The sequence below is a fragment of the Petromyzon marinus genome, chromosome 18, assembly GCF_048934315.1.
Source record: "Petromyzon marinus isolate PM22_M1 ecotype Great Lakes invasive population chromosome 18, UKy_Petmar_22M1.pri1.0, whole genome shotgun sequence".
NCBI classification, from domain to species: Eukaryota; Metazoa; Chordata; class Hyperoartia; order Petromyzontiformes; family Petromyzontidae; genus Petromyzon; species Petromyzon marinus.
In genome coordinates, this window is record NC_133684.1 from 4,039,824 (window position 1) to 4,063,545 (window position 23,722).

General features: G+C 43.5%; 1 protein-coding gene across 5 annotated transcripts in view; it reads left to right on the forward strand.

Annotated features, from left to right (window-relative positions):
• Nucleotides 1–23,722, forward strand: part of LOC116943585 (glycine receptor subunit alpha-2-like) — a 53,327-nt gene that overhangs the window by 3,357 nt on the left and 26,248 nt on the right. For 4 of the 5 annotated variants that reach the window (XM_032956546.2, XM_032956549.2, XM_032956547.2 and 1 more), the window contains one exon: nt 2,154–2,284. In XM_032956546.2, the coding sequence (XP_032812437.1) occupies nt 2,154–2,284 (131 nt within the window). Of the gene's footprint in view, nt 1–2,153; nt 2,285–23,722 lie in introns of those variants that run through there. The other variant, XM_032956550.2, reaches the window with a different exon arrangement.

Consider the following 23,722-nt stretch of genomic DNA (forward strand, 5'->3'; position numbering starts at 1 on the left):
AGCTTCATTAGCCGTTATCGCCGCGTGTCGCAGATATTTTGACAGTCTGCTGTCTTAACAGCTTAGCAGGAGAATCGATTCGGGGGAGAAAACAAATCCACGTGCCATCCAACGCAGCGTGCTATCTGTGAATATAACACACACTCACACACACGTGGAATATATACTGTATATGCGAAAAGCGGAACTGTAATGAAAACTGATGTGGCTGTTTAAATTCTAGCTGAAAGTGAGAAAGAGAGAGAGAGACGGGAATGGATGGAGATCGGTGCGGGGGCGTAGTAGGAAATGCGATTGTGCAGCAACGCCAGCCAAATAGCATCGCATACGTGACACACCAGGCAAGCCAGCTCGCTGAGGTATCTAAGCAATACGCAAGTTAAACTATCTGGCACAAAACCTCCCTTCCCCCCCCCCCCGCCACCACCACCACGTCTACGATGCGAGCTTAATAACATTGCTTTATCATCACAACATTCGTTGCTCGAGGCTGCAGAAATCTTCCACCCTTATTAACAAACAAAATAACTCGTCTGTGTATCGGACACGAGAGTCTCTGTTGTTGAACGGGAGGTGAGGAATGACGTTCACTCCATGGCCTCGGTCGTAAACGCGCAGCGACCAGCGGAACGGGGGATGTGTTGAGACGTGCGATTCGGACGCTGCTGGCGATCTGTCGCACGGGACGGAGGGTCGCGGCTCACTCGACAGCAGTTTTGTGGCCCGTTTTTTTTGTTGTCTGTTAAATCAACCAAATTGGCTCGTGGCCTGTGAACGCGGGTTCGGCGTGCACGTTGCGCTTGTCCTCGTTCGGGCCCTGTTGTCAATCCACCGCTGGATGAATCCCCCTCCACCCTTCCACGTCGCGTTGGTCGTGGGGTTATTTGAGGGTGAACTTTTGGAGTAGGCTTTTGCGACCAACATCATCCATAATACAGGTTTTTTTTAGGGTTAGATCGCGTAAATGTATAAATGTGCCGTTAAACCCGCCACCACCCGACACAGCCAACTAGTAAGGTTTGTCAGGTAAACAGAACGTGGCAAATTCGTTACTAGCACAGCACACCGGTGTGTTGGAGAGCCAAGCCACAACATTTACAAACTGAGTACGACGTTTCGCCAACAATTACAACCAGCTTCATCAGGCGACAGCCAGATTTGTGGAGAAGTCCACCTATATGTATTTAACCACGTTGGTCGGAGTCGGTGAAGACGGGGAACATTCACTTGTGAGCATATAAGTGCAGTACAACAATGCATTTTGCTGCACTGACCGCTGCTGCCCAAGACATGGAGCCTCACGGCACCGAAGGCAAACTCTGTCACCAATCCAAGCAACGTCCAGCCTTCCGAGCTTTGGCGAGACCGGGAGTATTCTGGATGATTCGGTCAGACTGGTCATTAGCGTGTCACGGAACGTGCATTAGGCCGTAGATGGGAAGCCGAGCCGTCATTTAATGTGCGCTCGGTTATTAAACTAATTTACAACAACAACAATAAAGACGCCGGTTTACGCGGATGCAAGCGAGTGACACTGTCAATCACGGCTAAACTGTTTTACTTTGAATCTCAATCACTCCCAAAACAATGCGTCAACGCGGGAGAAATCTACTTCGGGCGAAATGAAGCAGTCATCAGACTACGATTTACGACCGAACCAGCATCGGCAGGCGCCCGTGTCCTCCTATTCACACATCCCGGCTCGGTCCATGATTGATAAGCTTTCTGAATAATGAATGCGTAACGGAAAGGCATGGACAGCCCTAAATCCAATCGTTGTTCACGGCTTCTTAAAGCGCACATCTAGGTTCTGAGCACCACACCGAGATTTCAGCGACGTGGCCTCCGCCTCTCCCTGTTTCTCCTCCTCCATCGCTTTGTGGACCGACACGGATGTTGCGTTGCCTCCCGGCGTGTTCCATGATCCGGCGTCGTTTCCATTTTTAGATTTGTCTAAAATTATTGGTTGCCCCTTTCTCTGAATTTTCTCCCCCCTTGTTTTCTTCCCTTTGCGATTCGTATTTCGTGCTTGTCTCGCCATTTCACGTGCTTGGAGATACTGCACTGTATTTAAGAGCCGCATAAGTGCAAATTCTTATCCCTAACCCCTTATTTGTGTGTGTCACCACCCCCCCCCCCCTTTATAATCTCAGCTTGGCGCAGCCCCGCCTCGCTGGCCCTGCAAAAACACCCCAACCGGTGCAGCTCTCTCCGTCCGATTTCCTGGACAAGCTCATGGGGAAAACATCCGGCTACGATGCTCGCATCAGGCCAAATTTCAAAAGTAAGGCAGTCGGTTTGTGTGTGTGTGTGTGTGTCGTACAAATGCTGATGATGATGCTGCTGCTGTTACTACTGGGCACCATGGTGACCAGCTGTTAACTACCTCGCCTGGTATTCAGGAGATCGTGGGTTCGATCCCGACACTGACGCCTGCTGTATATTTGGAGTTTGCACGTTCTCCCCTTGGTCACGTGGATTGTTCTCCTGGTCCTCCGGTTTTTCCCTCCACATTTAGAATCAACATGCGTTGACAGTGTTTGGCTGCTATAAATGTCCACGTGATAAGCCACTTCGTAGAGCTATCATTTGTGATAGCCAGGTTGCTTGTGAAAAAGAGCGCAATAGCTCAGTGGGCCTTACCTGGTGAAATAAAAATATATAGTTAACTCGTAACTTGACCCTGGAACACATTCCTGCGGAGGGAGCTGGTAGGTACGTTGGTTTGCTCGGTCAATGGCCAGGGTCAACATGCGGCACCACGTGGTGTGTTCCGCAAATATGCCCGACTGTGAGGGCGGGCACAAGCCGGCGTGAGTAGGTTAAACGTTGAGTTTTATAAGGGCACCACGGGGTGACCAGCCCCTCCCCACCCAGCCCCACCCCTCCCATCCCCCACCCAGCCCCTCCCCACCCTCCCCACCCTCCCCACCCCACCCAGCCCCTCCCCACCCTCCCCTCCCCACCCAGCCCCTCCCCACCCAGCCCCTCCCCACCTTCCCTTCTCCACCCAGCCCCTCCCCACCCTCCCCACCCAGCCCCTCCCCACTCTCCCCTCCCCACCCAGCCCCTCCCCACCCTCCCTTCTCCACCCAGCCCCTCCCCACCCTCCCCACCCAGCCCCTCCCCACCCTCCCTTCCCCACCCAGCCCCTCCCCACCCTCCCCACCCAGCCCCTCCCCACCCTCCCCTCCCCACCCAGCCCCTCCCTCTCCACCCAGCTCCACCCCTCCCATTTTTGGATGCACGACGGACGGACGGACACAACCATCCCCTGTGGGCTGGTGTAGTAACCAGGAGGTTCCTACCAGTATAAGGGGGCTTGCCAGCCAGTGTTTTAGCCTTGCAGCGAGGAGCTGTCCATGGTCCTGAAACAGCTGTGCAGGCAGCGTTACGGATTAAACAAGAAAGCGTTCAAACTAGATTTGAAGTTTTCGTGACTGCAGGGATCCATACTCTTTGGTTATTTCGGTAAAGTCACGTAGGTATAAAATAAATTAAATCACGACGTTTCGATCGCAACACAAGCAATCACCCTCTTACCACGGCATCTCTCTCCCACTTCAGCAGAAAAAAAAATCTTGCTGTGGTTTTCCCACCTGATGATGATTGCCTGTGTTGTTAATTTATTTTATTTTTTATACCTACGTGACTTTTCCGAAAGAACCAACGAGTAAGAAAAGCGTTGTTCAAACGACATAGCGGCACACGCCACTGGGTTGATTGCAGCTTTTGAGAAAGCGAATATGGTTTTATAGACATCGCCCGAAGTGTGTACTTTCACTACCTTCTGTCGAAAGATAAATGCATTTTACTCACCCGAGAATATTTCGCTGAGACTCGAGACTCATTTTTTTTATCAGGACGGTCCTGTTTTTTCATATGTTTTAGCCGATTCAATTCGCGCATAGTGGTAGGGAAAGCGGAGTATCCAGATGTATCTCACGACACTGCCCGATGTACAAGAGCATGTTATTGTTTAATGTTAAACAATTGATGGCACGATGGTGTTTTATTATGTATTTAATCAGGAGCCCAAAGTTAACCTGTTGTGACATAGGGACAGTTGTCCATTGTTTAAAACATATTTTGTAAGTATTTTGTTTTGTATTGGAATGTCAAATCTTACTGATACACAATGGGACATAGTAATATCACTATGGGTCGTATATTTGCACTTCATTATAAAAAAAATACACTTTTGTAATTCACCATGGACATTATCAGGCGGCTGGAGGGATTAAAAGGCTCACTTTATGGCGACTGGCCTTTTGGCAAGCAAGTTAGTAGCTAAGTTATACTGGTAGGAACCTCCTGGTTACTACACCAGCCCACAGGGGATTATTGTGTCCGACCGTCCGTCGTGTATCCAAAAATGGGAGGGGTGGGGCTGGGTGGAGAAGGGAGGATGGGGAGAGGCTGGGTGGGGAGGGAGGTGCTGGGTGGGGAGGTGGCTGGGTGGGGAGGGTGGGGAGGGGCTGGGTGGGGAGGGTGGGGCTGGGTGGGGAGGGGCTGGTCACCCCGTGGTGCCCTTATAAAACTCAACGTTTTACCAACTCACGCCGGCTTGTACCCGCCCTCACAGTCGGGCATATTTGGGGAATGCACCACGTGGTGCCGCCGTTGACCCTGGCCATTGACCAAGCAACCCAACGTTCCTACCAGCTCCCTCCGCAGGAATGTGTTTTAGTCACTATTATTAAGACAGCCTGGTTTGTGATTGGACCAAAAAAAGATTTGGCCATAATATGCCTGCATTACTAATTAGACAGCCAAACAATGTACGGCCATGTGAGATGTCACTAGAAAATGCAGGACATTCAAAGAATTATCTTTTACAAGGAATCATGTCTGCATTAACCACAATACTTGTGGTCAGAATGCAAACGAAAAATATACTCTGATAATATATGCATTTATATTCTTAGTTCTTTCGGTAAAGTCACGTTGAAGGGAAACAATAAAATAATAAAATATATATTAAACAATAAAAATATATGCATTGTCTTTGAAACTGATTGGTCCACACCAGAGACAGCTTTCTTTTGAGCCTCGTCTCATACGGTGTTAGACCAGAGGACGCCAAAAGGCATACACAGCCCAAAGACAATGCCACTATCAGAGTAATGAGAGCTCAGGGTGAGCATCTACATCATGGGACCTCCTTTGCCAAAACCAAAATATGATAATAGGTTTTTTCCCCTTTTGTCTGGTAAAAAAAACTATTATCATTCAAACAATTAGCCAGAAAAGACGAGAAGCACATATCTACATTTACAGATTACAACCACGTACATCTGGCAGCTACACTACTCTATTGATCACATATGGTGCTGTCAATATTGGTGTTACAGATCACTCTCTGCACTTGGATATGTGCCAAAACACAATATTACTCTGTAGTGTTTTAAAATATCTTGGATCTATTATGGCAATCGTTGATTCAAACTGTCTTTGTGGAAAAAAAATGTATGTTTCATATGCTAACAAATTGCAGTGCTTTCTTAATTAATAATGTATCGTTTTGGCAGTACAATGCTTCCTTGATTGGGTTGAAAATCATTGCGCATTACATTTAGTATGTTAATAAACGGTGGGTACTGAATTTATCCACGAATATGAAGCTAATTTCAAGAAATAAACTAAAAATGTACACTATTTCGTTAAAGTTTGGCAGGAGTAAACCAGAATATTTACTCATGAACTTGTATCTACCTATAATAGTCACCCAAACATAAATTATACGCAACTGCAAACTACAATAAAGCAAGGACTTCCACTGACAAATTGGTCTTTACTTTGTTTTATCACAATGTACCGTCAAGCAAACTGCCTTCATTACCAAATGTATTCTCATAGCGATGCCAGAACAAACATCGATTGTCATGGTTCTAAATGCAATTTGAAGCTGTGAACTAATGTCCACAGTTTGTGAAACTAAATTGTCATACCTGCTTTAAGAACACCTGTTATCCACCTGTAATCCAAGATGTTTCCTTTAATATGGTTTTATCAGTGTGCATTACCTACTTTGGCATACGGTTCAGAAACACGGTCATTCACGCAAAGATAAATGGAACAGTGAGTGAAATGTTCACAACAGAGCACGGGGATGCGCACGATTGGAATTACACTGAGAAACAGAAAGAGGAACGCGTGGATTAGAGGGCATACGCAGGTTTAATGTTGTCATTCAAGCTGTTCGGAGAAGTAAGTGAACTTGCGCGGGATGGCCTCACGAGAAGGGATGACATCCAATCAAGCCCAGCGAGGGAGTGGCAGCCGACAGTAAATCCACCGAGGAGATGGAGCTATGAAATCAACTCATGTACAGGTGCTGTGTGAATGATGACATCACGGGGTCGTAAGATGTGATGACGGCGTGGGAAGAAGATCTTCATCCAACAGTGGATCGTGCATGGCTGATGATGATGATAATGAATTGTTTAAATCCAGGATCGTGTAGGTGATAACCAGCAGCTGTAATTTGGGTTAAACTATAAACGTTGAAAGGAGAATTCCTTCATGCCACTCAAATCACTTTAACGAGGACATCGACAATTGGTAATAGTGTTCTTTCAATGACAACCTTCCTACCGTAACGTATTTGAAAATAACTTGAACGGAACATTTTCATCATTGCAAGGTTATTGCAATTGTACAACACTCGACTGAAATTATTTTAATAGGTTGGGTATGTTTCTGAAATGTCAGAGATGAAATTCACGAAAGTCACATTAGTCAGCCAACCAGAAGGCAAAGCAGGGTAACCATGGTAGATCACTGTGCATTTATAAAGTTATTCTTGGGTTCGCAATAAGAATATGAGTCTATGTCATGTTCTCAGGATGTAGTCCTTAAATATTGGTTTGTAAATGCTGCTTAATATTTACAGTGTGGATATTTTACCGTGCTTAAATGAGATAAAATGATGATTATGGTGATGCTTATGATGATTACAATTAAAAATGTTTATTATGATGATGATCATGCTACATTGATGGTAATAATAATGATTATTAACAACTGTACCAAGTAACCTTTTACTGAACAATAATTATGATGTTCCATATGTAGCTTTGCAAGATAAGTTATGGCCATACAATAAAAATGCTATTGATATCGAACGCATTTGCAATTCTGAAATAGTATGAAATAATTAAAAACTGCCTTAGGCTTAATTTGATCTATTTTTTTTTAAAAGCAATAAAATATGTAAACATTTCTGTGTAATTGACACTTTGCTGTCCTATGCTGAGAGCCCGTTGGCGGAGCCAAATGCGGTGTGGTAATCGAGACAGAGCTGAGACGTTTGATAATAATTTTAGACATCTATCACCAGCATCCACTTAATGCTCAACCTGCCGATCGCAGGCACAAGCTCTCAAATGCCGTTTTGGCATCTCATTAAATTAGCGCTGCCATTTGAGTGAAAATGTTCAGAGTACATTAGGACAACCCCTTCGTTTCAAACTACCATTAATTGGTCAATTAACAGACTGCACTATGCTTGTAGATGCAACTGGTGCATTGCATGGCCGAATGTGAGTCACGTCATCATGCGAAATTTGTTTCGCGCTGCATTATTCATAGAGATTTTGGGTTCGATGGCGTAAATATATGTGTGTGTCGTTAAGCCAGCCACCACCCCACACGGCCAGTTTGTCGCGTTAACAAAACATGCCAATTCGTTACTAGTTCAGCACACTGGTGGGTTGGAGAGTAAACCCACAGCATTTACAATTCTAGTGCTTTATGCAGCTTACATCTTACGTGTATTTGCGATGATTAAATATGCAGAACGATTAAGGTATATTTGCGGGTTGCATTTTATGCCGTAATTATTTTAGTTCACGGTGGCAACATATTTACAATGATTACTCAGCGCATTGAGGATTACTTTGTGCAGATACTGCGAATGTAAATCATCACCTGACTTAAGTAAACATTAGTTTAACACGTAGGCTTTCACGACCAATATTATTCATAATAAAGGTTTTTGGGTTAGATCGCGTTATGTATAAGTGTGTCGTAACCCTCCACACCCGCCACGGCCAAACAGTAATTACAATACCCCCCTCCGCCTCAAATCACCGCACCTGAATGAGTTAAATGATGACGTCACCCTGCTGCTCTATTTAAGACCGGGAGCAAGTGAGGGCTTTACCATTCTGGCAAATTGCCCGATGAAGCTGGATGTAATTGCCAGCGAAACGTCGTACTCAAATTTTAAATTATGTTGATTCACTCTTCAACACACCGGTGGGCTAAAGTAGTGAACTATTTGTCCTTTGTAAACGTGACACATTTTTTACTGTTTGGCCTGTCGGGTGGTGGAGGGTTACGGCACATTTATAAATAACGCGATCTAACCCAAAAAACTTTATTATGATTAAGTAAACATTAGTTATACAATTCTATTATCTTACATTCTTTCATTAAATGTTTTGTATTAATTGAACCCTTGTGAATACATGAAACTGAAACAGAAAACTAAACAGAAATAACACTTCAAATGCGCAATAGCGCTGCTGCTGGTGGAAATGCCTCCGGTCTTGCAAGCTCGAGAGAGCCCCTCCACACCAACACCAGAGGGTGACTTGGCCTACTCTTCCACACTTGCCAGATGTCTCAGAACAGGTGGAAGTGCCTACACTTTACCCCGCTACATGCGACCTGCCCATCGATTAACCGTGGTGTCCCCAAATATTATGCTGGGCGGGCATAGAAACAGCGGGTGGCTTGAAGGAATTTCCCAATTGTTTCAACTGCCGTGCTGGGAGGCAAAAATTCCAGCGTTCTCACCATTACACTGTGGCAAAAATAAATAAATACATAAATAGATAAAACATTTTGCAATTAGCAATACTTTATATCATATGCGTGTCAATGATCAAATGTTACACATGCACACACACACACTAAATTACGGGCAGTGCAGAAGAAACAAAAGCCATTGTTGTACTATACGTCTATGCTCCTCCATGTATGCTGCTTACCTTCATCTGACCGGCTTGGTGCTAATGGTGGTCTCATTCCTCCCAACACCCGCATAGCGTGGGGAGGTCCTCATCCAGCAGTGGGTTGACAAAAGAGTTGCACACGTACAGTGTTATGTCCCGTTACTTAGGCATCACAGTATACACATCTAGATAAGTCCTTCAGCCAGTGTTTTATATGGCAAGACCTATATATACATTTTATTATTACACATAGCTGCACTTTTGATCGAGTTCAGGAGCGTGACGATCTGAGCGTTCACTCACGAGGATGTGAACCCAACTAATCTGACCCTGCCTCTCGTGCCATTAACATCCATTTCAGCAGATCACATAGCAGGAGAGCATTACACATTCTTACGGTGTTCACAAAAATATATAAAGTGGTGTTAATTGCTTTCTTTGTTTGACTATGACAAGGCTGTGACGAGTAACTAATTCGTAATTACACGCGTTTGTTAATAACAATAACACCATCTGATCTCGTCAAGCAAGGAGCATGAACCATCACGTGAACAATTTTGGTCATCCTCGCAGCAGCTTTTGGCTAGCAATCGCTTCTGCGGCCGTCTGGAACGCTCTTCCTCCCGATATTCGGAAGCCACTGAAGCAATGCACTTTCAAATCTATATTTGAACTAATTTCTTTCGAAGTGCTTTTTGTATTTAGGGTCATGTCCTTCACTCACGCCTCTGATCAGCACGGTTGGCTACGTACGGTGCGAACGAACTCAGCATACATACATATATGTTATTAGCTTACTGCAGTGTGTATTGGTAAATCTTATGCTGTCCTGCTACACTGAGTGGCAAACATTATTGATTCATCCCCAGAGATTCCATATACATTGTCACGAAGGTGGCAATACTTTTTGCCGAGACACATGGAGACTCTTTATACTATAATACAATGCAATCAGTTACGTTTGTTTTGCTTGTATGCCTTTTTCACATTTTTTTAAAAAAAATTTGCTACGAGTGTGTGGTTCCAAAATTGTGAACATTCCCTTTGGAAATCTGACAAAGCAGAGCCGTCACCTGTATCAGAAATAGCTGTGAAAGAGATTTTTCAGACGCCTTCTCTAAAAAGCATTCAAGTGGCCTTTTTTAACCCATTACACAGTAAGAACTAAGACAAAGACCCCCCCCCCCCCCCCCCCGTATAGGCTTAACAGACTGTTGGGGCAAGTGCTGTTAGCGAGCACCTGTGAAGGTCGGTACAGCACGAGAGGGGGCAGGTGACCAGCGCCACGCTCGGCCGCCTTTGTATCCCCAGTGGCGATATTTACACACCGCACCAGGTACTCAATTGAGGCTGAGTCGACCTAGGGAAGGCCCAGGACCGATTCAAATAATCGTCACCGGTGTTGGTCGTGAAGCGGGAATCAAACTCGAGTCGCCGGGTTCGTAGCGCAGTGTGGCGCTAACCGCTACACCACCGCTCCCCGCAATAGGGAGTTAAACGTTCCCACACTCTTTATTACACGTTGTTTTATTGTTGTTGTGGTGGTGGTGGTGCAATAATTGGTGGCTGGCTGAGACCATCACTTCCCTCGCAACTAAGAAATTGGTTAAATCACAAGTGGTGGCCTGAATTCAAATCGACGATCTTAGCAGTGCCGGCTCACTTAGATCTCCGAGCCAGCAGGCTCAATCGCGTGGCTTTCTTGATGCCGTGCCATGCAGAGGAATATTCGTATTCACTTGGTATCTTCGTTGAAATGCAATAAGCAGACAGAGGGGCGTAGCCTCGAAAGTGTGCGCGGTAGTTTGACACTGGACAATGTAGAAACATTTTTATCACGTTTTTTTTCTTTCCCATAGACAAAATCGTTAAGCGCCCATGCTTTATCTCCGCACGTGCAGGAACAAATCCCAGGCAGATTTTGAAAGATGCCGGCCTTGAGGCTTTTTTCAGTGTGCACTGAGTAAATCACACGCGAATGGAAATGATTGACTCGTGTGCGGAAAGATAGTCTGGAGTTCTCTTCTGGCATCTGGGTGTTAGAAACACAGCTTTACGCCCTCGCGGACGTAGGGGACTACTATATATTGCCGGGCTGGGTTGTTGTTGCTGTTGTTGTTGTTGTTGCTGCTGTGTGATATTTTTTTTTATTACTACCACATATTCCCCGACCTCGCATTTTCGTGCGACCCCTTGCAATATGAAATGTCCCATTTGAGCCTCCTTTCGTTCCGTAGAATGGAAGCTGGCAACAGCATCCTCCTCTATCTTCCAGGCGTCTTCAAGCACCGTCTCACATAGCACAATTCAACACAATAACAGCGAATCGTGAGCAGCACACCTTTAACACTCGGGGAGTATTAACATGCAGGTGAACGTATCCCCCCCCCCACCACCACCCCCGTCTGTTTAACCAGATACGTGTGGAAGATTTGTCTCTCTCGCCCCGGATTATTACACACCACCTGCTTCTCCTGCCTATTAAAATGCCTGCAACAACAAAAAAAAACACACCTCTAATCAGTTGTTTTCTGGCGAGGGCTAATGACTGCTACTCCGACTTAATTACTGCATAAGCAATCAGCGTGTGAACTCCATTCGCCAAACACATCTCAGTTGGGAAGCATGCATATTAGACAATTACCATTTGGCCATCTCTCGTGGTGGCAAGGTGCCCAGTGGTGGGAATAATTTAACTTTTTAAAACACCCTAATTTTTGTTCAAGTTGGCATAACTGCAATGAGAGTTGAATGCGCGCGCTGTGCCCACTAATCAAAATATAAACGAATTCTACGGAAGTGCTATCGAACAAGAATTTGGCTTCGGGCTGTTTCTTTCGTAGAATCATCTGGAATTGTTAAATACGCACAGTTTATGGTGCACTTATAAGCACTATAAACAGTACTGGCTGTGTTACGGTCGTTGACAGATACGTGTACGCAGTCAAGAAAATCAACGGTTATTCGCTGCTCAGATGCATATTAAGCCAGTGCTTATCTGTTGTATGTAGCCCTGGAACATTACCATGGCAGGGGTGAATCTATCCCCTTCACGGGACTTCTTCTTTCGTGTGGCTGATGTAGACGCAGAGCAACAACTGCAATTTAACATTCAGGTGGTCAAGCCAGACAGCCGCGTCAGGAGTAGCGGAGTGCATCGCTGCGATCTCTCATTCGTCTTTGTAGATCAGGGCATTGCGTCGTTATATGTTGTATGGTCTGTCCTAGATGACCACAGTCGTACACCGGAGCGTTTTTAATTTTGCATTTGTGCATCAGGTATCCGCGTCTGCAGCCATGGTTTGTGCGGTGAATGCGGCTTAGGGTGGTCCATGAGTTTCGTGGAAGATCAAACCCAGGGATCTTCTGCGTTGGGTCTCTCACAGTGTGGTGTTTGTTTGGGCGAACCACTCTTGACTTGCTCACAAATTGGTTCTAATTTTATTGACCCCCAGTGGGTTGATTGGTTGAGTCGACGCCCAACCAGGATTTGAACTCTGCAACCTTTCCATTGCGAGCTGCTCGCTCTCCCGCCAGGCCTCTTCAATTCGCAGCAATCACCCCTGCACGGGAGTAGTACATTCCAAATTAATTAACTGTTGCACGGTCACACGTGGTGTGGCCGCGCAGGTAAAAAGGGCATATAGTTTGATAGCTTTCAATGATCTGCGCTGCCAACATGGGAAATCAAACGTCCGCTGCATGCAGTGAACCGTTACGCACCCCAAGTGCCATGCAACGAAAATATCGTGATTACAACTTGAGAAAGGCCAAGAGCAAAACTTCTGCCCCGTCTGTCGGGGTTAGCGGCCCGGAAAATAGTTCAGCATCTGGCACCAACCACATGCAGGATACCTCTCGCTGTCGCCGTGGCTACGGAACACGTGCCGACTTCGGTCTGCCAGCTGAATATTTCAGTCACAAATACAGGGTGGGCAGAAGAGGGCGGTGCATCAAACAAAAAAAGGTCATTGCTGTACAGTACTTCTATTATCCCATGTCTACGTTGTCCAGCGTCACCAAACGCACGCTGACCAGTGTCACACAGAGGACGGTCTAATTAACCCTGACGAAGAGTGCAGCATAGGGAGGCCCTCATCCAGCAGTGGATTGGCAAAGGGCTGTACAAAAAATACACTAAGGAAGACATGAGGTTAACCAAAGTGAGTGAATGCGCTCATCGCAGCGATTTAAACTTAATTTAAATTTAAACCGTCACGTTGTCTTCGCTAAAAAAAAGGGCACTTTGTGAAGATTCTAGCGGTTCAGTGCGAAAAGGAAAAAAAACGTTACTTCATTAAATATGGATTTAAATTAATTACCATCCGTAATAAGTTAATGAAACATAAATCGATGACAAAAAGATAATTTGCATACATGCATAAATTAATTAACACTCAGGAAATGGGGCGTATCAAATGCACAGGAGAATGACTGTCGTAAAAATACTTTATTTCTTGTACTGTGCTATAATGCTTACAGAAACTATTTGAAACTCAAAAGAACATCGTTTTGCCGAGTTGTAAACACATTCATTGAAGCCCTTTAATTTTTTAAAGAAAAAACTTAGACGAAATGATGATGCGCCGTTTACCTTAACCAGCGCGATCACTCAAAGATTCCGTCTCACCTTTTCCACTGTGAGGGCAAATTTTGACACAAGGTCTGCGCCTCAATATGGGATGGACAGTTCACATGCAAATGTGCATTTTTTTCCCCCCACTCCTGGGTGTTTTGGATGCCCTTTAAACACAAGCGACGTGCTGGGGTAACTAAATCTCTTCGCCGAGCCTGCTATAAATTGCCGGTTGCATCACAGTGAGGAGGGTCTCGGAATACATTTCCTGAGTTTTATCCCTCCACGGATCGTGGGTTCAAATCCGGACCCTGACGCCTGTATAGTTGGAGCTTCCAATTTCTTCCCGTGGTCACGTGGATTTTTCTCCGGGTCCATCGGTTGTTCCCTACACATTTAGAATCAACATCACGCGTTTAGAGTATTTGGCGGTCGCTATACATTGACACGTGATACGCCACTTGGTTGCGCTATCATTTGCGGCCAGGTCGCTTCCGAAAAAGAACTATACAGCCCAAGGGGCCTTGCCTGATGAAAGGAAAATAAAATTGTTGAGCAGTATTTTTCTCGAGCCACTGGTGGCAGAATGGCCTCCAATAAAGGTGAGATCATGAGAGGCTCTCGAGAAGGTATTTGGCCTACTCTTGCACGTTCATCAGACGTCCCTTTACTCCACCACACGCAACCTTTCATTTATTCTGCTGGGTGGACAGATGTGGTTTGGATTCTCGAAATTTGCCCCATTATTTCACCTCCCACACCGGGAGATTGAATCGAACTGGCACCCACTCGATTGCACGTCCAGTTCATCGCTAACATTTTTACACCATGGCAGTATCCCATTGATACCAAAATTATGTCCATAAAGGCTGTGTACCACACTGGATTGTGCCCACGTTCATTGCTGATTTCGATCAGTGGTGAAAATGATTCGTTTCGCAAGTCACTCTGCGTCTAATCTTTACAACTGGAGGGTATCTTTGTGTTGTCACGTGTTCTCAGTCCACTGCCTGAAATGCACAATTTGTAATCATGGTATGTTTTAACATGTATTTATTTATTTCTTAAACATCTGTGGCGAGCAGGGTAATTATAAGAGTTGCTAAATGCTGTTGTGGTTTTATTTACAGATAATGTGGCGTTAACACGTGCACTGTGGTGATCTTGTGTTCAAAGCATAAACATTAATTTTGCCTTCATGTGTACTTGTATGTACAAAGATAATAACAATTTATCATATTAGCAAACAGGGAATTACTATCCATAATAGAGGTTTTCTTGGGGTTACATCGCGTAAATATAAACGCGTCGTTAAACCTGCCCCCATCCGAAGCAGTCAATCAGTAAGATTTGTCACGTAAACAAAACGTCGCCAATTCGTTACTAGTTCAGCACACCGGTGTGTTGGAGAGTAAACCCACAACATTTACAATTCGAGTACGACCTTTCGCCAGTAATTACAACGTGCCTCATCAGGCGACAGGCAGAGCTGTGTCGGGTGGTGGTGGGTTTAACGACACATTAACCCAAAACACCTCTATTGTGGATAATCTTGGTCAGAAAAGCCTACGTGTTAAAGTGACTAACATCTATAGGGAAGTATTACTCAATTATTGGTTGTCTGATGCTCTTGCGCCCACAGATGTAAGAAAGATGACTAATTCTAAAGAATTCTGCCTAAATTTCGATTTAAAGCTTTCGTGACTGCAGGGATTCATCTTCTAGGTTCTTTCGGTAAAGTCACGTAGAAGGGAAATAATACAATAATAAAAATAAAACATTAAATTCTCACGACGATTCGGCCACAACACAAGTAGCCTTCCTCAGGTGAAGGAACAGAACTGTCGGAAAGACAGCGCTCCAATTAACACTGCTAAGCTTGGCAGCGTATTTTAAGCTTGGTGGGAGGAGCAGAGCGCCTTGACAAGGAGTTTACATATCAACAGAGGAATTTAGCATTGAAGTAGCTGTGTTAATGTGATAGATTAGCAGGATGTTAAAGTCAGAAAATTAGCATGTAACTGGGAGATTAGCATGATGTTAGTGTGAGGGATTAGCATGTAACTTGTCACGGAAGTAGCTATGTTAAAGTCAGAGTTTACATATCAACAGAGGCATTTAGTATATTGACGCTAAAGAACTGCAACTACCCAACAATCATACAATAAACCGATGTGAAAGAACTAAATATAAACTACATCAATATATTCTAGATTTGAAGCTTTCGTGACTGCAAGGATTCATACTCTTTGGTTTTTCGGTAAAGTCACGTAGGTAAAATAAAATGAAAATAAAATAAAATAAAACAACTAAATTAAATCACGATGTTTTGGAGGCAACACAAGCTTCCGTCTTCAGGTGGAAGAGACACAGCAAAGTTGGCTGTATCAAGTGAACAGCTCTGGGACACCCGAGCTTATATACAGGTTAAGGGGGGGGGGGGCGAGGAGCCAGGAAGGGACGTTGATGGGGAAGGGGGGGGCTAAGTTAAGCCGCCTTTTGTGATGCTGCAGGGGGTTTGGTGGGAGCGATGGCGTGCTGCACGAAAGCGGGTAAAACCCCCTTTTTGTTATGCTGCAGGGGGTTCGGGGGGAGGGCGATGGCGTGCTGCACGAGAGCACGCACCATCCTGGTAGAAACGGAAACGGCTGTTCAATTATCAGCTAGCTAAAGTTTTGACTTGGTTTATGACATCTTTCCAGTGGTTGCTTAATTTAAAACCACCCTCTCGGTTGAAGTTGTGTCTATGTTTGTATATCTGGATGGCTTCTTGGACAAATCTTTGGTAATAACCGGGAGGTTTGCATAGTACTTTGGTATCGGAGAAAACAATGTCATGAGAACCCGCTGTGTTGAGATAATGATCAGCCAAGGCCGAAGAATTCGTTCTGCTGTGTTTCAAATCTGATTTGTGCTCGCGAATTCGGTCAGAAATATGTCATTTCGTCTCCCCGATAAAGCAGTCACCACAGGTACAACTAAATCTGTAAACACCAAGGTACTGTAAGTCAAGAATGACACCCTTTACGGATGGGATCAGATCCCGGATTTTGTGTACTGTATTGAACTGGACCTGGATCTTGTGTTTGTTTAGAATTTTGGAAATCTTTTTGGTAACACCTGCTATGTATGGAGGTGTGATGGTTTTGATCGGAGTATCAGGTGGTTCTTCTTGGTTTTTTTTGGTAAAGTCACGTAGAATGGAAATAAAATAATAAAAATAAAACACAATAAAATAAAATTATCACGACGTTTTGGCCACACCACAAGTAGCCTTCTTCAGGTGAAGGAACAGAACTGTCGGGACGACAGCGCTTCAATGAACACTGCTAAGCTTCGCAGCTTCTTTTAAGCTGGGTGGGAGGAGCAGAGCACCTTGACAAAGGAGTTTACATATCAACAGGAGAATTTAGCATTCAAATAGGTAGCACTGCCTCTTAATACCTTTCACACGACGGTCAATGGTATGGTTTATAGCATGTAGTATAATAATAAATAGCATAACATTGTAATGTTTAACATAATTCATAGGGCAATATATAGTATCGTAATTGTATAGTGAATATACAGCAGTGTGGTATACAGTAGGGTTGGTAGAATAATACATAGTGTAATATTATAAGTCTAATATTTAACAGTCTAAAGTAAAGGGTAGTGTATAGTAACGCATTGTATAATTCAAGGGTGGGTTTCTCTATGGCACTGTATATTACGGTGTACAGTCGTGTAATGTAGAAAAAAGTTTATTTGGAGACATATCAATATAATGCATAATGTTAGAGCTTACATTGGGCTGTGTATATGATATTATACAATGTAGTTTAGATTGGAAGGTATAATATTGTAATGTATAGTAGTCTAGTTTATAACATAGTTGTAACGCAACACAGGACAGAGCAGCGCATCGTGGCTGTTTCTCTCTCTCCCCCCTCCTCCGTTCCGAACAAAGATGGACTCGTCCGTCTGAACAAAGCTCGTCGCTTTCCGTGGTGCTAACGTTGAAAAGAAAAAAACCGCCACTCTTTTTTTTCGACATAGAATTGTAATGTATAACGACTTATTGTTAGTAGCTCAGCTGATTGGAGAGTATATTGAGTTTATTGATAACATTGATGTAGTTTATATTTTAGTTTTTTTAAATCAGTTTATTATATGGTATTCATTATATAGTGTAGTGTATACCCAGTTACTTTATGTTAATAGCTCAACTTATTGAAGAATTTAGTGAGTACATTTATTATATTCATGTAGTTTATACATAGTTTTTTCACATCGGTTTATTGTATGATAGTTGGGTAGTTGCAGTCCTTTAGCGTCAATATACTAAATGCCTCTGTTGATATGTAAACTCTGACTTTAACATAGCTATTTCCGTGACCAGTTACATGCTAATCCCTCACATTAACATCATGGTGATCTCCCAGTTACATGCTAATTTCTGACTTTAACATCCTGCTAATCCAAAACATTAACACAGCTACTTCAATGCTAAATTCTTCTGCTGATATGTAAACTCCTTTGTCAAGGCGCTCTGCTCCTCCCACCCAGCTTAAAAGACGCTGCAAAGCTTAGCAGTGTTCATTGAAGCACTGTCGTCCCGACAGTTCTGTTCCTTCACCTGAAGAAGGCTACTTGTGTTGTGGCCAAAACGTCGTGAGAATTTAATTTTATTACGTTTTATTTTTATTATTTTATTTCCATTCTACTTGACTTTACCGAAAGAACCAAGAAGATGAATCCCTGCAGTCACGAAAGCTTTAAATCGAAATTTATCAGGTGGTTGTTTCTGTATGGTGGTCCTGGGTTCTTCTTTGATAGGAGGTTGAATTTAGCGATCAGGTTAGCTTTGCATTTGACTGACAGTGAATCAGCAGAGGCAGCAGTCATGTTGTCAACGTGGTTCCAATCAGAAGGGGACATTTTTTTGTGTTAACATTAAATGTGATTTTAGGAGAGTCCTGTCTAAACTATCGAGTTCACACTCACATTTGCTGCTGTATCTTCACCGAATTCTAAACGGATTCTGTTTAATGCTAGCCTATCACTAATCTCAGAGAGAATAAGGGTACTCCGATTTGAACTCGAGCACAAATCAGATTTGAAACACGGCAGAACGAATTCTTCGTCCGTGGCTGATCATTGTTTCAACACAGCGGGTTCTCATGACATTGTTTTCTCCGATACTAAAGTACTATGCAAACCTCCCGGTTATTACCAGAGATTTGTCCATGAAGCCATCCAGATATACAAACATAGACACAACTTCAACCGAGAGGATGGTTTCAAATTGAGCAACTTTGAGAAAGATGTCATCAACCAAGTCAAACGTTAGCTCGCTGATAATTGTACAGCCGTTTCCGTTTCTACCAGGATGGTGCGTGCTCTCGTGCAGCACGCCATCGCCCTCCCCCCGAACCCCCTGCAGCATAACAAAAAGGGGGTTTTACCCGCTTTCGTGCAGCACGCCATCGCTCCCACCAAACCCCCTGCAGCATCACAAAAGGCGGCTTAACTTAGCCCCCCCCCTCCCCACCAACGTCCCTTCCTGGCTCCTCCCCCCCCCCCCTTAACCTGTATATAAGCTCGGGTGTCCCAGAGCTGTTCACTTGATACAGCGAACTTTGCTGTGTCTGTTCCACCTGAAGACGGAAGCTTGTGTTGCCTCCGAAACGTCGTGATTTAATTTAGTTGTTTTATTTTATTTTTATTCTATTTTACCTACGTGACTTTACCGAAAAAAACAAAGAGTATACATCAATATAATCAATGTACTCAATATATTATCCAATAAGCTGAGCTACTAACATAAAGTAACTGGGTATACACTACACTATATAATGAATACCATATAGTAAACTGAAAAAACCCTAAAATATAAACTACATCAATATTTTGATTTAAAGCTTTCGTAACTGCAGGGATTCATATTCTTGGTTCTTTAGGTAAAGTCACGTAGAAGGGAAACAATAAAATAATAAAATAATAAAAACATAAAATTCTCACGACGTTTAGACTGCAACACAAGCAATCATCATCAGGTATGATTGCTTGTGTTATATAACACAAGCAATCATCATCAACACAAGCAATCATCATGAGGTGTGATTGCTTGTGTTGCAGTCGAAACGTCGTGATAATTTAATTGTTTTAGATTTTTATTTTATTTTACTGTTTCCTTTCTACGTGACTTTACCGAAAGAACCACGAATATACATCAATATTATCAATAAACTCAATATACTCTCCAATCAGCTGAGCTACTAACAATAAGTCTTCATACATTACAATTCTACGTCGAAAAAAGTGGCGGTTTCTTTTTTTCCTCAACATTAACACCACGGAAAGCGACGAGCTTTGTTCAGACGGACGAGTCCATCTATGCTCGGAACGGAGGAGGGGGGAGAGAGAGAAACAGCCATGATGCGCTGCTCTGTCCTGTGTTGCGTTACAGCTATGCTATAAACTAGACTACTATACATTACAATATTATACCTTCCAATCTAAACTACATTGTATAATATCGTATACACAGCCCAATGTAAGCTATAACATTATGCATTATATTGATATGCCTCCAACTAGTACATTTTCTACATTACACGACAATACACCGTAATATACACTGCCATAGACAAACCCCACCATTGAATTATACAATGCGTTACTATACACCGCCCTATACTTTAGATTATAAAATATTAGACTAGTAATATTACACTATGTATTATTCTACCAACCCTACTGTATACCACACTGCTGTATATTCACTATATAATTACGGTACTATATATTGCCTTATGCATTATGTTAAACATTACACTGTTATACTATTTATTATTATACAAAATGATATAAACCATACCATTGGCCGTCGTGTCAAAGGTACTAAGAGGCAGTGCCAGCGAATTGACTGCGGTCTGAAAGTCACCGTAAAATAACAATCAATCAAGAACCGAAATTGTTTATCACGTCTTTCCAATGATTACTAAACCAGAATCCATCTTCTCGGTTGAAATTGTCTCTGTGTTTGTATATGTGGATGGCCTCATGAACGAATCTCTCATGGTAGCCAGATGGCTTGCAGATGACCTCTATCTTGGAGAAGTCAATGTCATGTGAGCCCACTGAATTATAACAGTAATCTGCCACGGCTGAGGTGTTCATCCTACCATTTTTTAGGTCTGCTTGGTGTTCACGGATGCGGTCCGAGACATGTCGTTTGGTTTCTACAATGTAACTACTACCACAGAGGCAACTTAGTTTGTAGACGCCAGGGTACTGTATGTCCGGAATCACATCTTTTACAGACGGAACCAGGTCACGGATTTTATGTAATGTGTTGAATCGGACCTGTATATGTTGTTTATTCAGGATTTTGGAGATCTTTTTTGTGACCCCTGCAATGTAGGGTTTTGAATGGCTCCTCTTGAATAGCTCCGCTAATATTTGACTTTAACATCCTGCTAATCTCTCACATTAACACAGCTACTTCAATGCTAAATTCTCCTGTTGATATGTAAACTCCTTTGTCAAGGCGCTCTGCTCCTCCCACCCAGCTTAAAATACACTGCCAAGCTTAGCAGTGTTCATTGGAGCGCTGTCTTTCCGACAGCTCTGTTTCTTCACCTGAGGAAGGCTACTTGTGTTGTGGCCGAATCGTCGTGAGAATTTTATTTTATTACGTTTTATGTTTATTATTTTATTATTTCCCTTCTACGTGACTTTACCGAAAGAACCAAGAAGATGAATTCTGCCTAAGTTTAGTTATTGGTTGCATTGCGAGCAAAATAGTGGTGGGCTGAAGGGCTGCTTATTATTTAAATGTAAATTTGTTGCTTTTACTTTTAAACGTGGCAGGGAATGAGTTAACACTGTTACATGTATGCCTTTGTCAAACTTGTGCTTAACAGGTGTCAGCATAAGTATAAATAGCCTTCAGTGGATTTCAGGATTTATCTTCAAACACAAAACTATAAGAGGTTCAAGTCGACGTGGCATGCGGCGGACTAACGCTGGCCGTGTTTGCTCTGCCTTGCACTGCATTTTAAAACAAAGGCGTTCCTCAAACATCAACAACCAGAGAGAGAAACCACAGAAAAGTACGCTTACTTTGATCAGGTTGCTGTTATTACCAAGATATATTGCCCGCTTTTGTTAATTATATTCTCCACTCCCATGGTAATGAGCATATTGAGTTATCCTATATCATATTAGGGGTGTCGTGGTGGCGATCTATTAACTACCTCGTCTGGTATACCAGAGGTCGTGGGTTCGATCCCGATCCTGACGCCTCTATATTTGGAGTTTAATGTTCTCCCCGTGGTCGCGTGGATGTTTCTACAGGTTCTCCGGGTTCTTCCTCCATATTTAGAAGCGTGCATTTGGTTGCTTTAAATTTGCACACGATCAGCCACTTCGTTGGGTTATCATTTGTGGCCAGGTCGCTTCTGAAAAAAGAGCTATGTAGCTCAGCGTGCCTTACCTGGTGAAATAAAAAGATGTGTGTTTTGTTGTTAGTGTAAACAAAAAAAGGTTTGCTGGATGAATTCCTGCCTGTATTCCTTTCCGGCTGGCTGGCGCACTGCCAGAACGTACGTGCGCGGCGGTGACGTCATCGCGCACATCTGCGTGATGACGTCACCCGAATCCCTGTCCATCGTGCTGGGTTCGTGCGTAGCGCGGCTGGCTGAGAGGGGGGAGATGGAGGGAGGGAGAAAGGGAGGGAGAAAGGGAGGGTCCTGTCCTTTAACGTCTGTCAGTTGATCTGCATTGATTCAAGGCAGCCCGACTCTGCTGATGAGACATTGCCTATCGAAACCGGTCCAGAGTTTTGCTCGCACTGAATTGATGTTCCTGAAATGATTAATTTCAGGAACATGGGTTGCATAAAGAATACTTGGGTTTTTTAGGTGGATAGATTTATTGTGGAGATATATTGCCTGCTTATCTATTGTGTTATCAAGATGATGTTCTTGGAAGTCCCAAATGTACATTCTCAAAGCAATCTTGATTTGAAGCTTTCGTGACTGCAAGGAATCCTTACTCTTTGGTATTTTCGGTAAAGTCACGTAGGTATAAAAAAAATAATAGATCACGACGTTTCGATCGCAACACAAGCAACCGTCATCAGGTGTGAAACAAACACAGCAGGATGACTGATGACGTAGCTATGTCATCAGGTGTGAAACAAACACAGCAGGAGGCCTGCTGACGTAGCTACGTCATCAGGTGTGAAACAAACACAGCAGGAGGACTGCTGACGTAGCTACGTCATCAGGTGTGAAACAAACACAGCAGGAGGCCTGCTGACGTAGCTACGTCATCAGGTGTGAAACAAACACAGCAGGAGGACTGCTGACGTAGCTACGTCATCAGGTGTGAAACAAACACAGCAGGAGGACTGCTGACGTAGCGACGTCATCAGGTGTGAAATAAACACAGCAGGAGGACTGCTGACGTAGCTACGTCATTAGGTGTGAAACAAACACAGCAGGAGGACTGATGACGTAGCTACGTCATCAGGTGTGAAACAAACACAGCAGGAGGACTGATGACGTAGCTACGTCATCAGGTGTGAAACAAACACAGCAGGAGGACTGCTGACACGACACGTCAGCAGTCCTCCTGTTGTGTTTGTTTAACACCTGATGACGGTTGCTTGTGTTGCGACCGAAACGTCGTGATCTATTTTTTGGTTTTAATACCTATACGTGATTTATTATCAAAGCACTTTCGTACGCATGTTTTACCACAAGTGTGTGTGGTTAATAATTATAATAGGTGTCTAATTGGTATTTTAACTTCTCAACACTTGTATTATTGCCGGGAAGGGTGAAGCCAATTCTTTATTCATCATTTTTGCCTGTCGAGAAAAGTTTTGGAGCATTTCAGTCAGATTTTTACAACTCATTTTCCACAGTTATCAACGTAAATATTTGTAATGCTTTACAACTGCAATAATGCATTAGGATTGTCTGTCCAGCTGCCTATCGCTAAAGTGAGGTCATGATAGCGATTGTAACGATGATCCAGTGTGATACAAACGTTAGTATAAAGTTGTGTTCAAATTCGGGACCTACCCGTGAGAAAACTGGCTTTAAAAAAATCAAGGATTTGACAAAATCTTGGGGACATAAATCACGTATAAAATACGATTTGCAAACACACATAATCCATCCATATA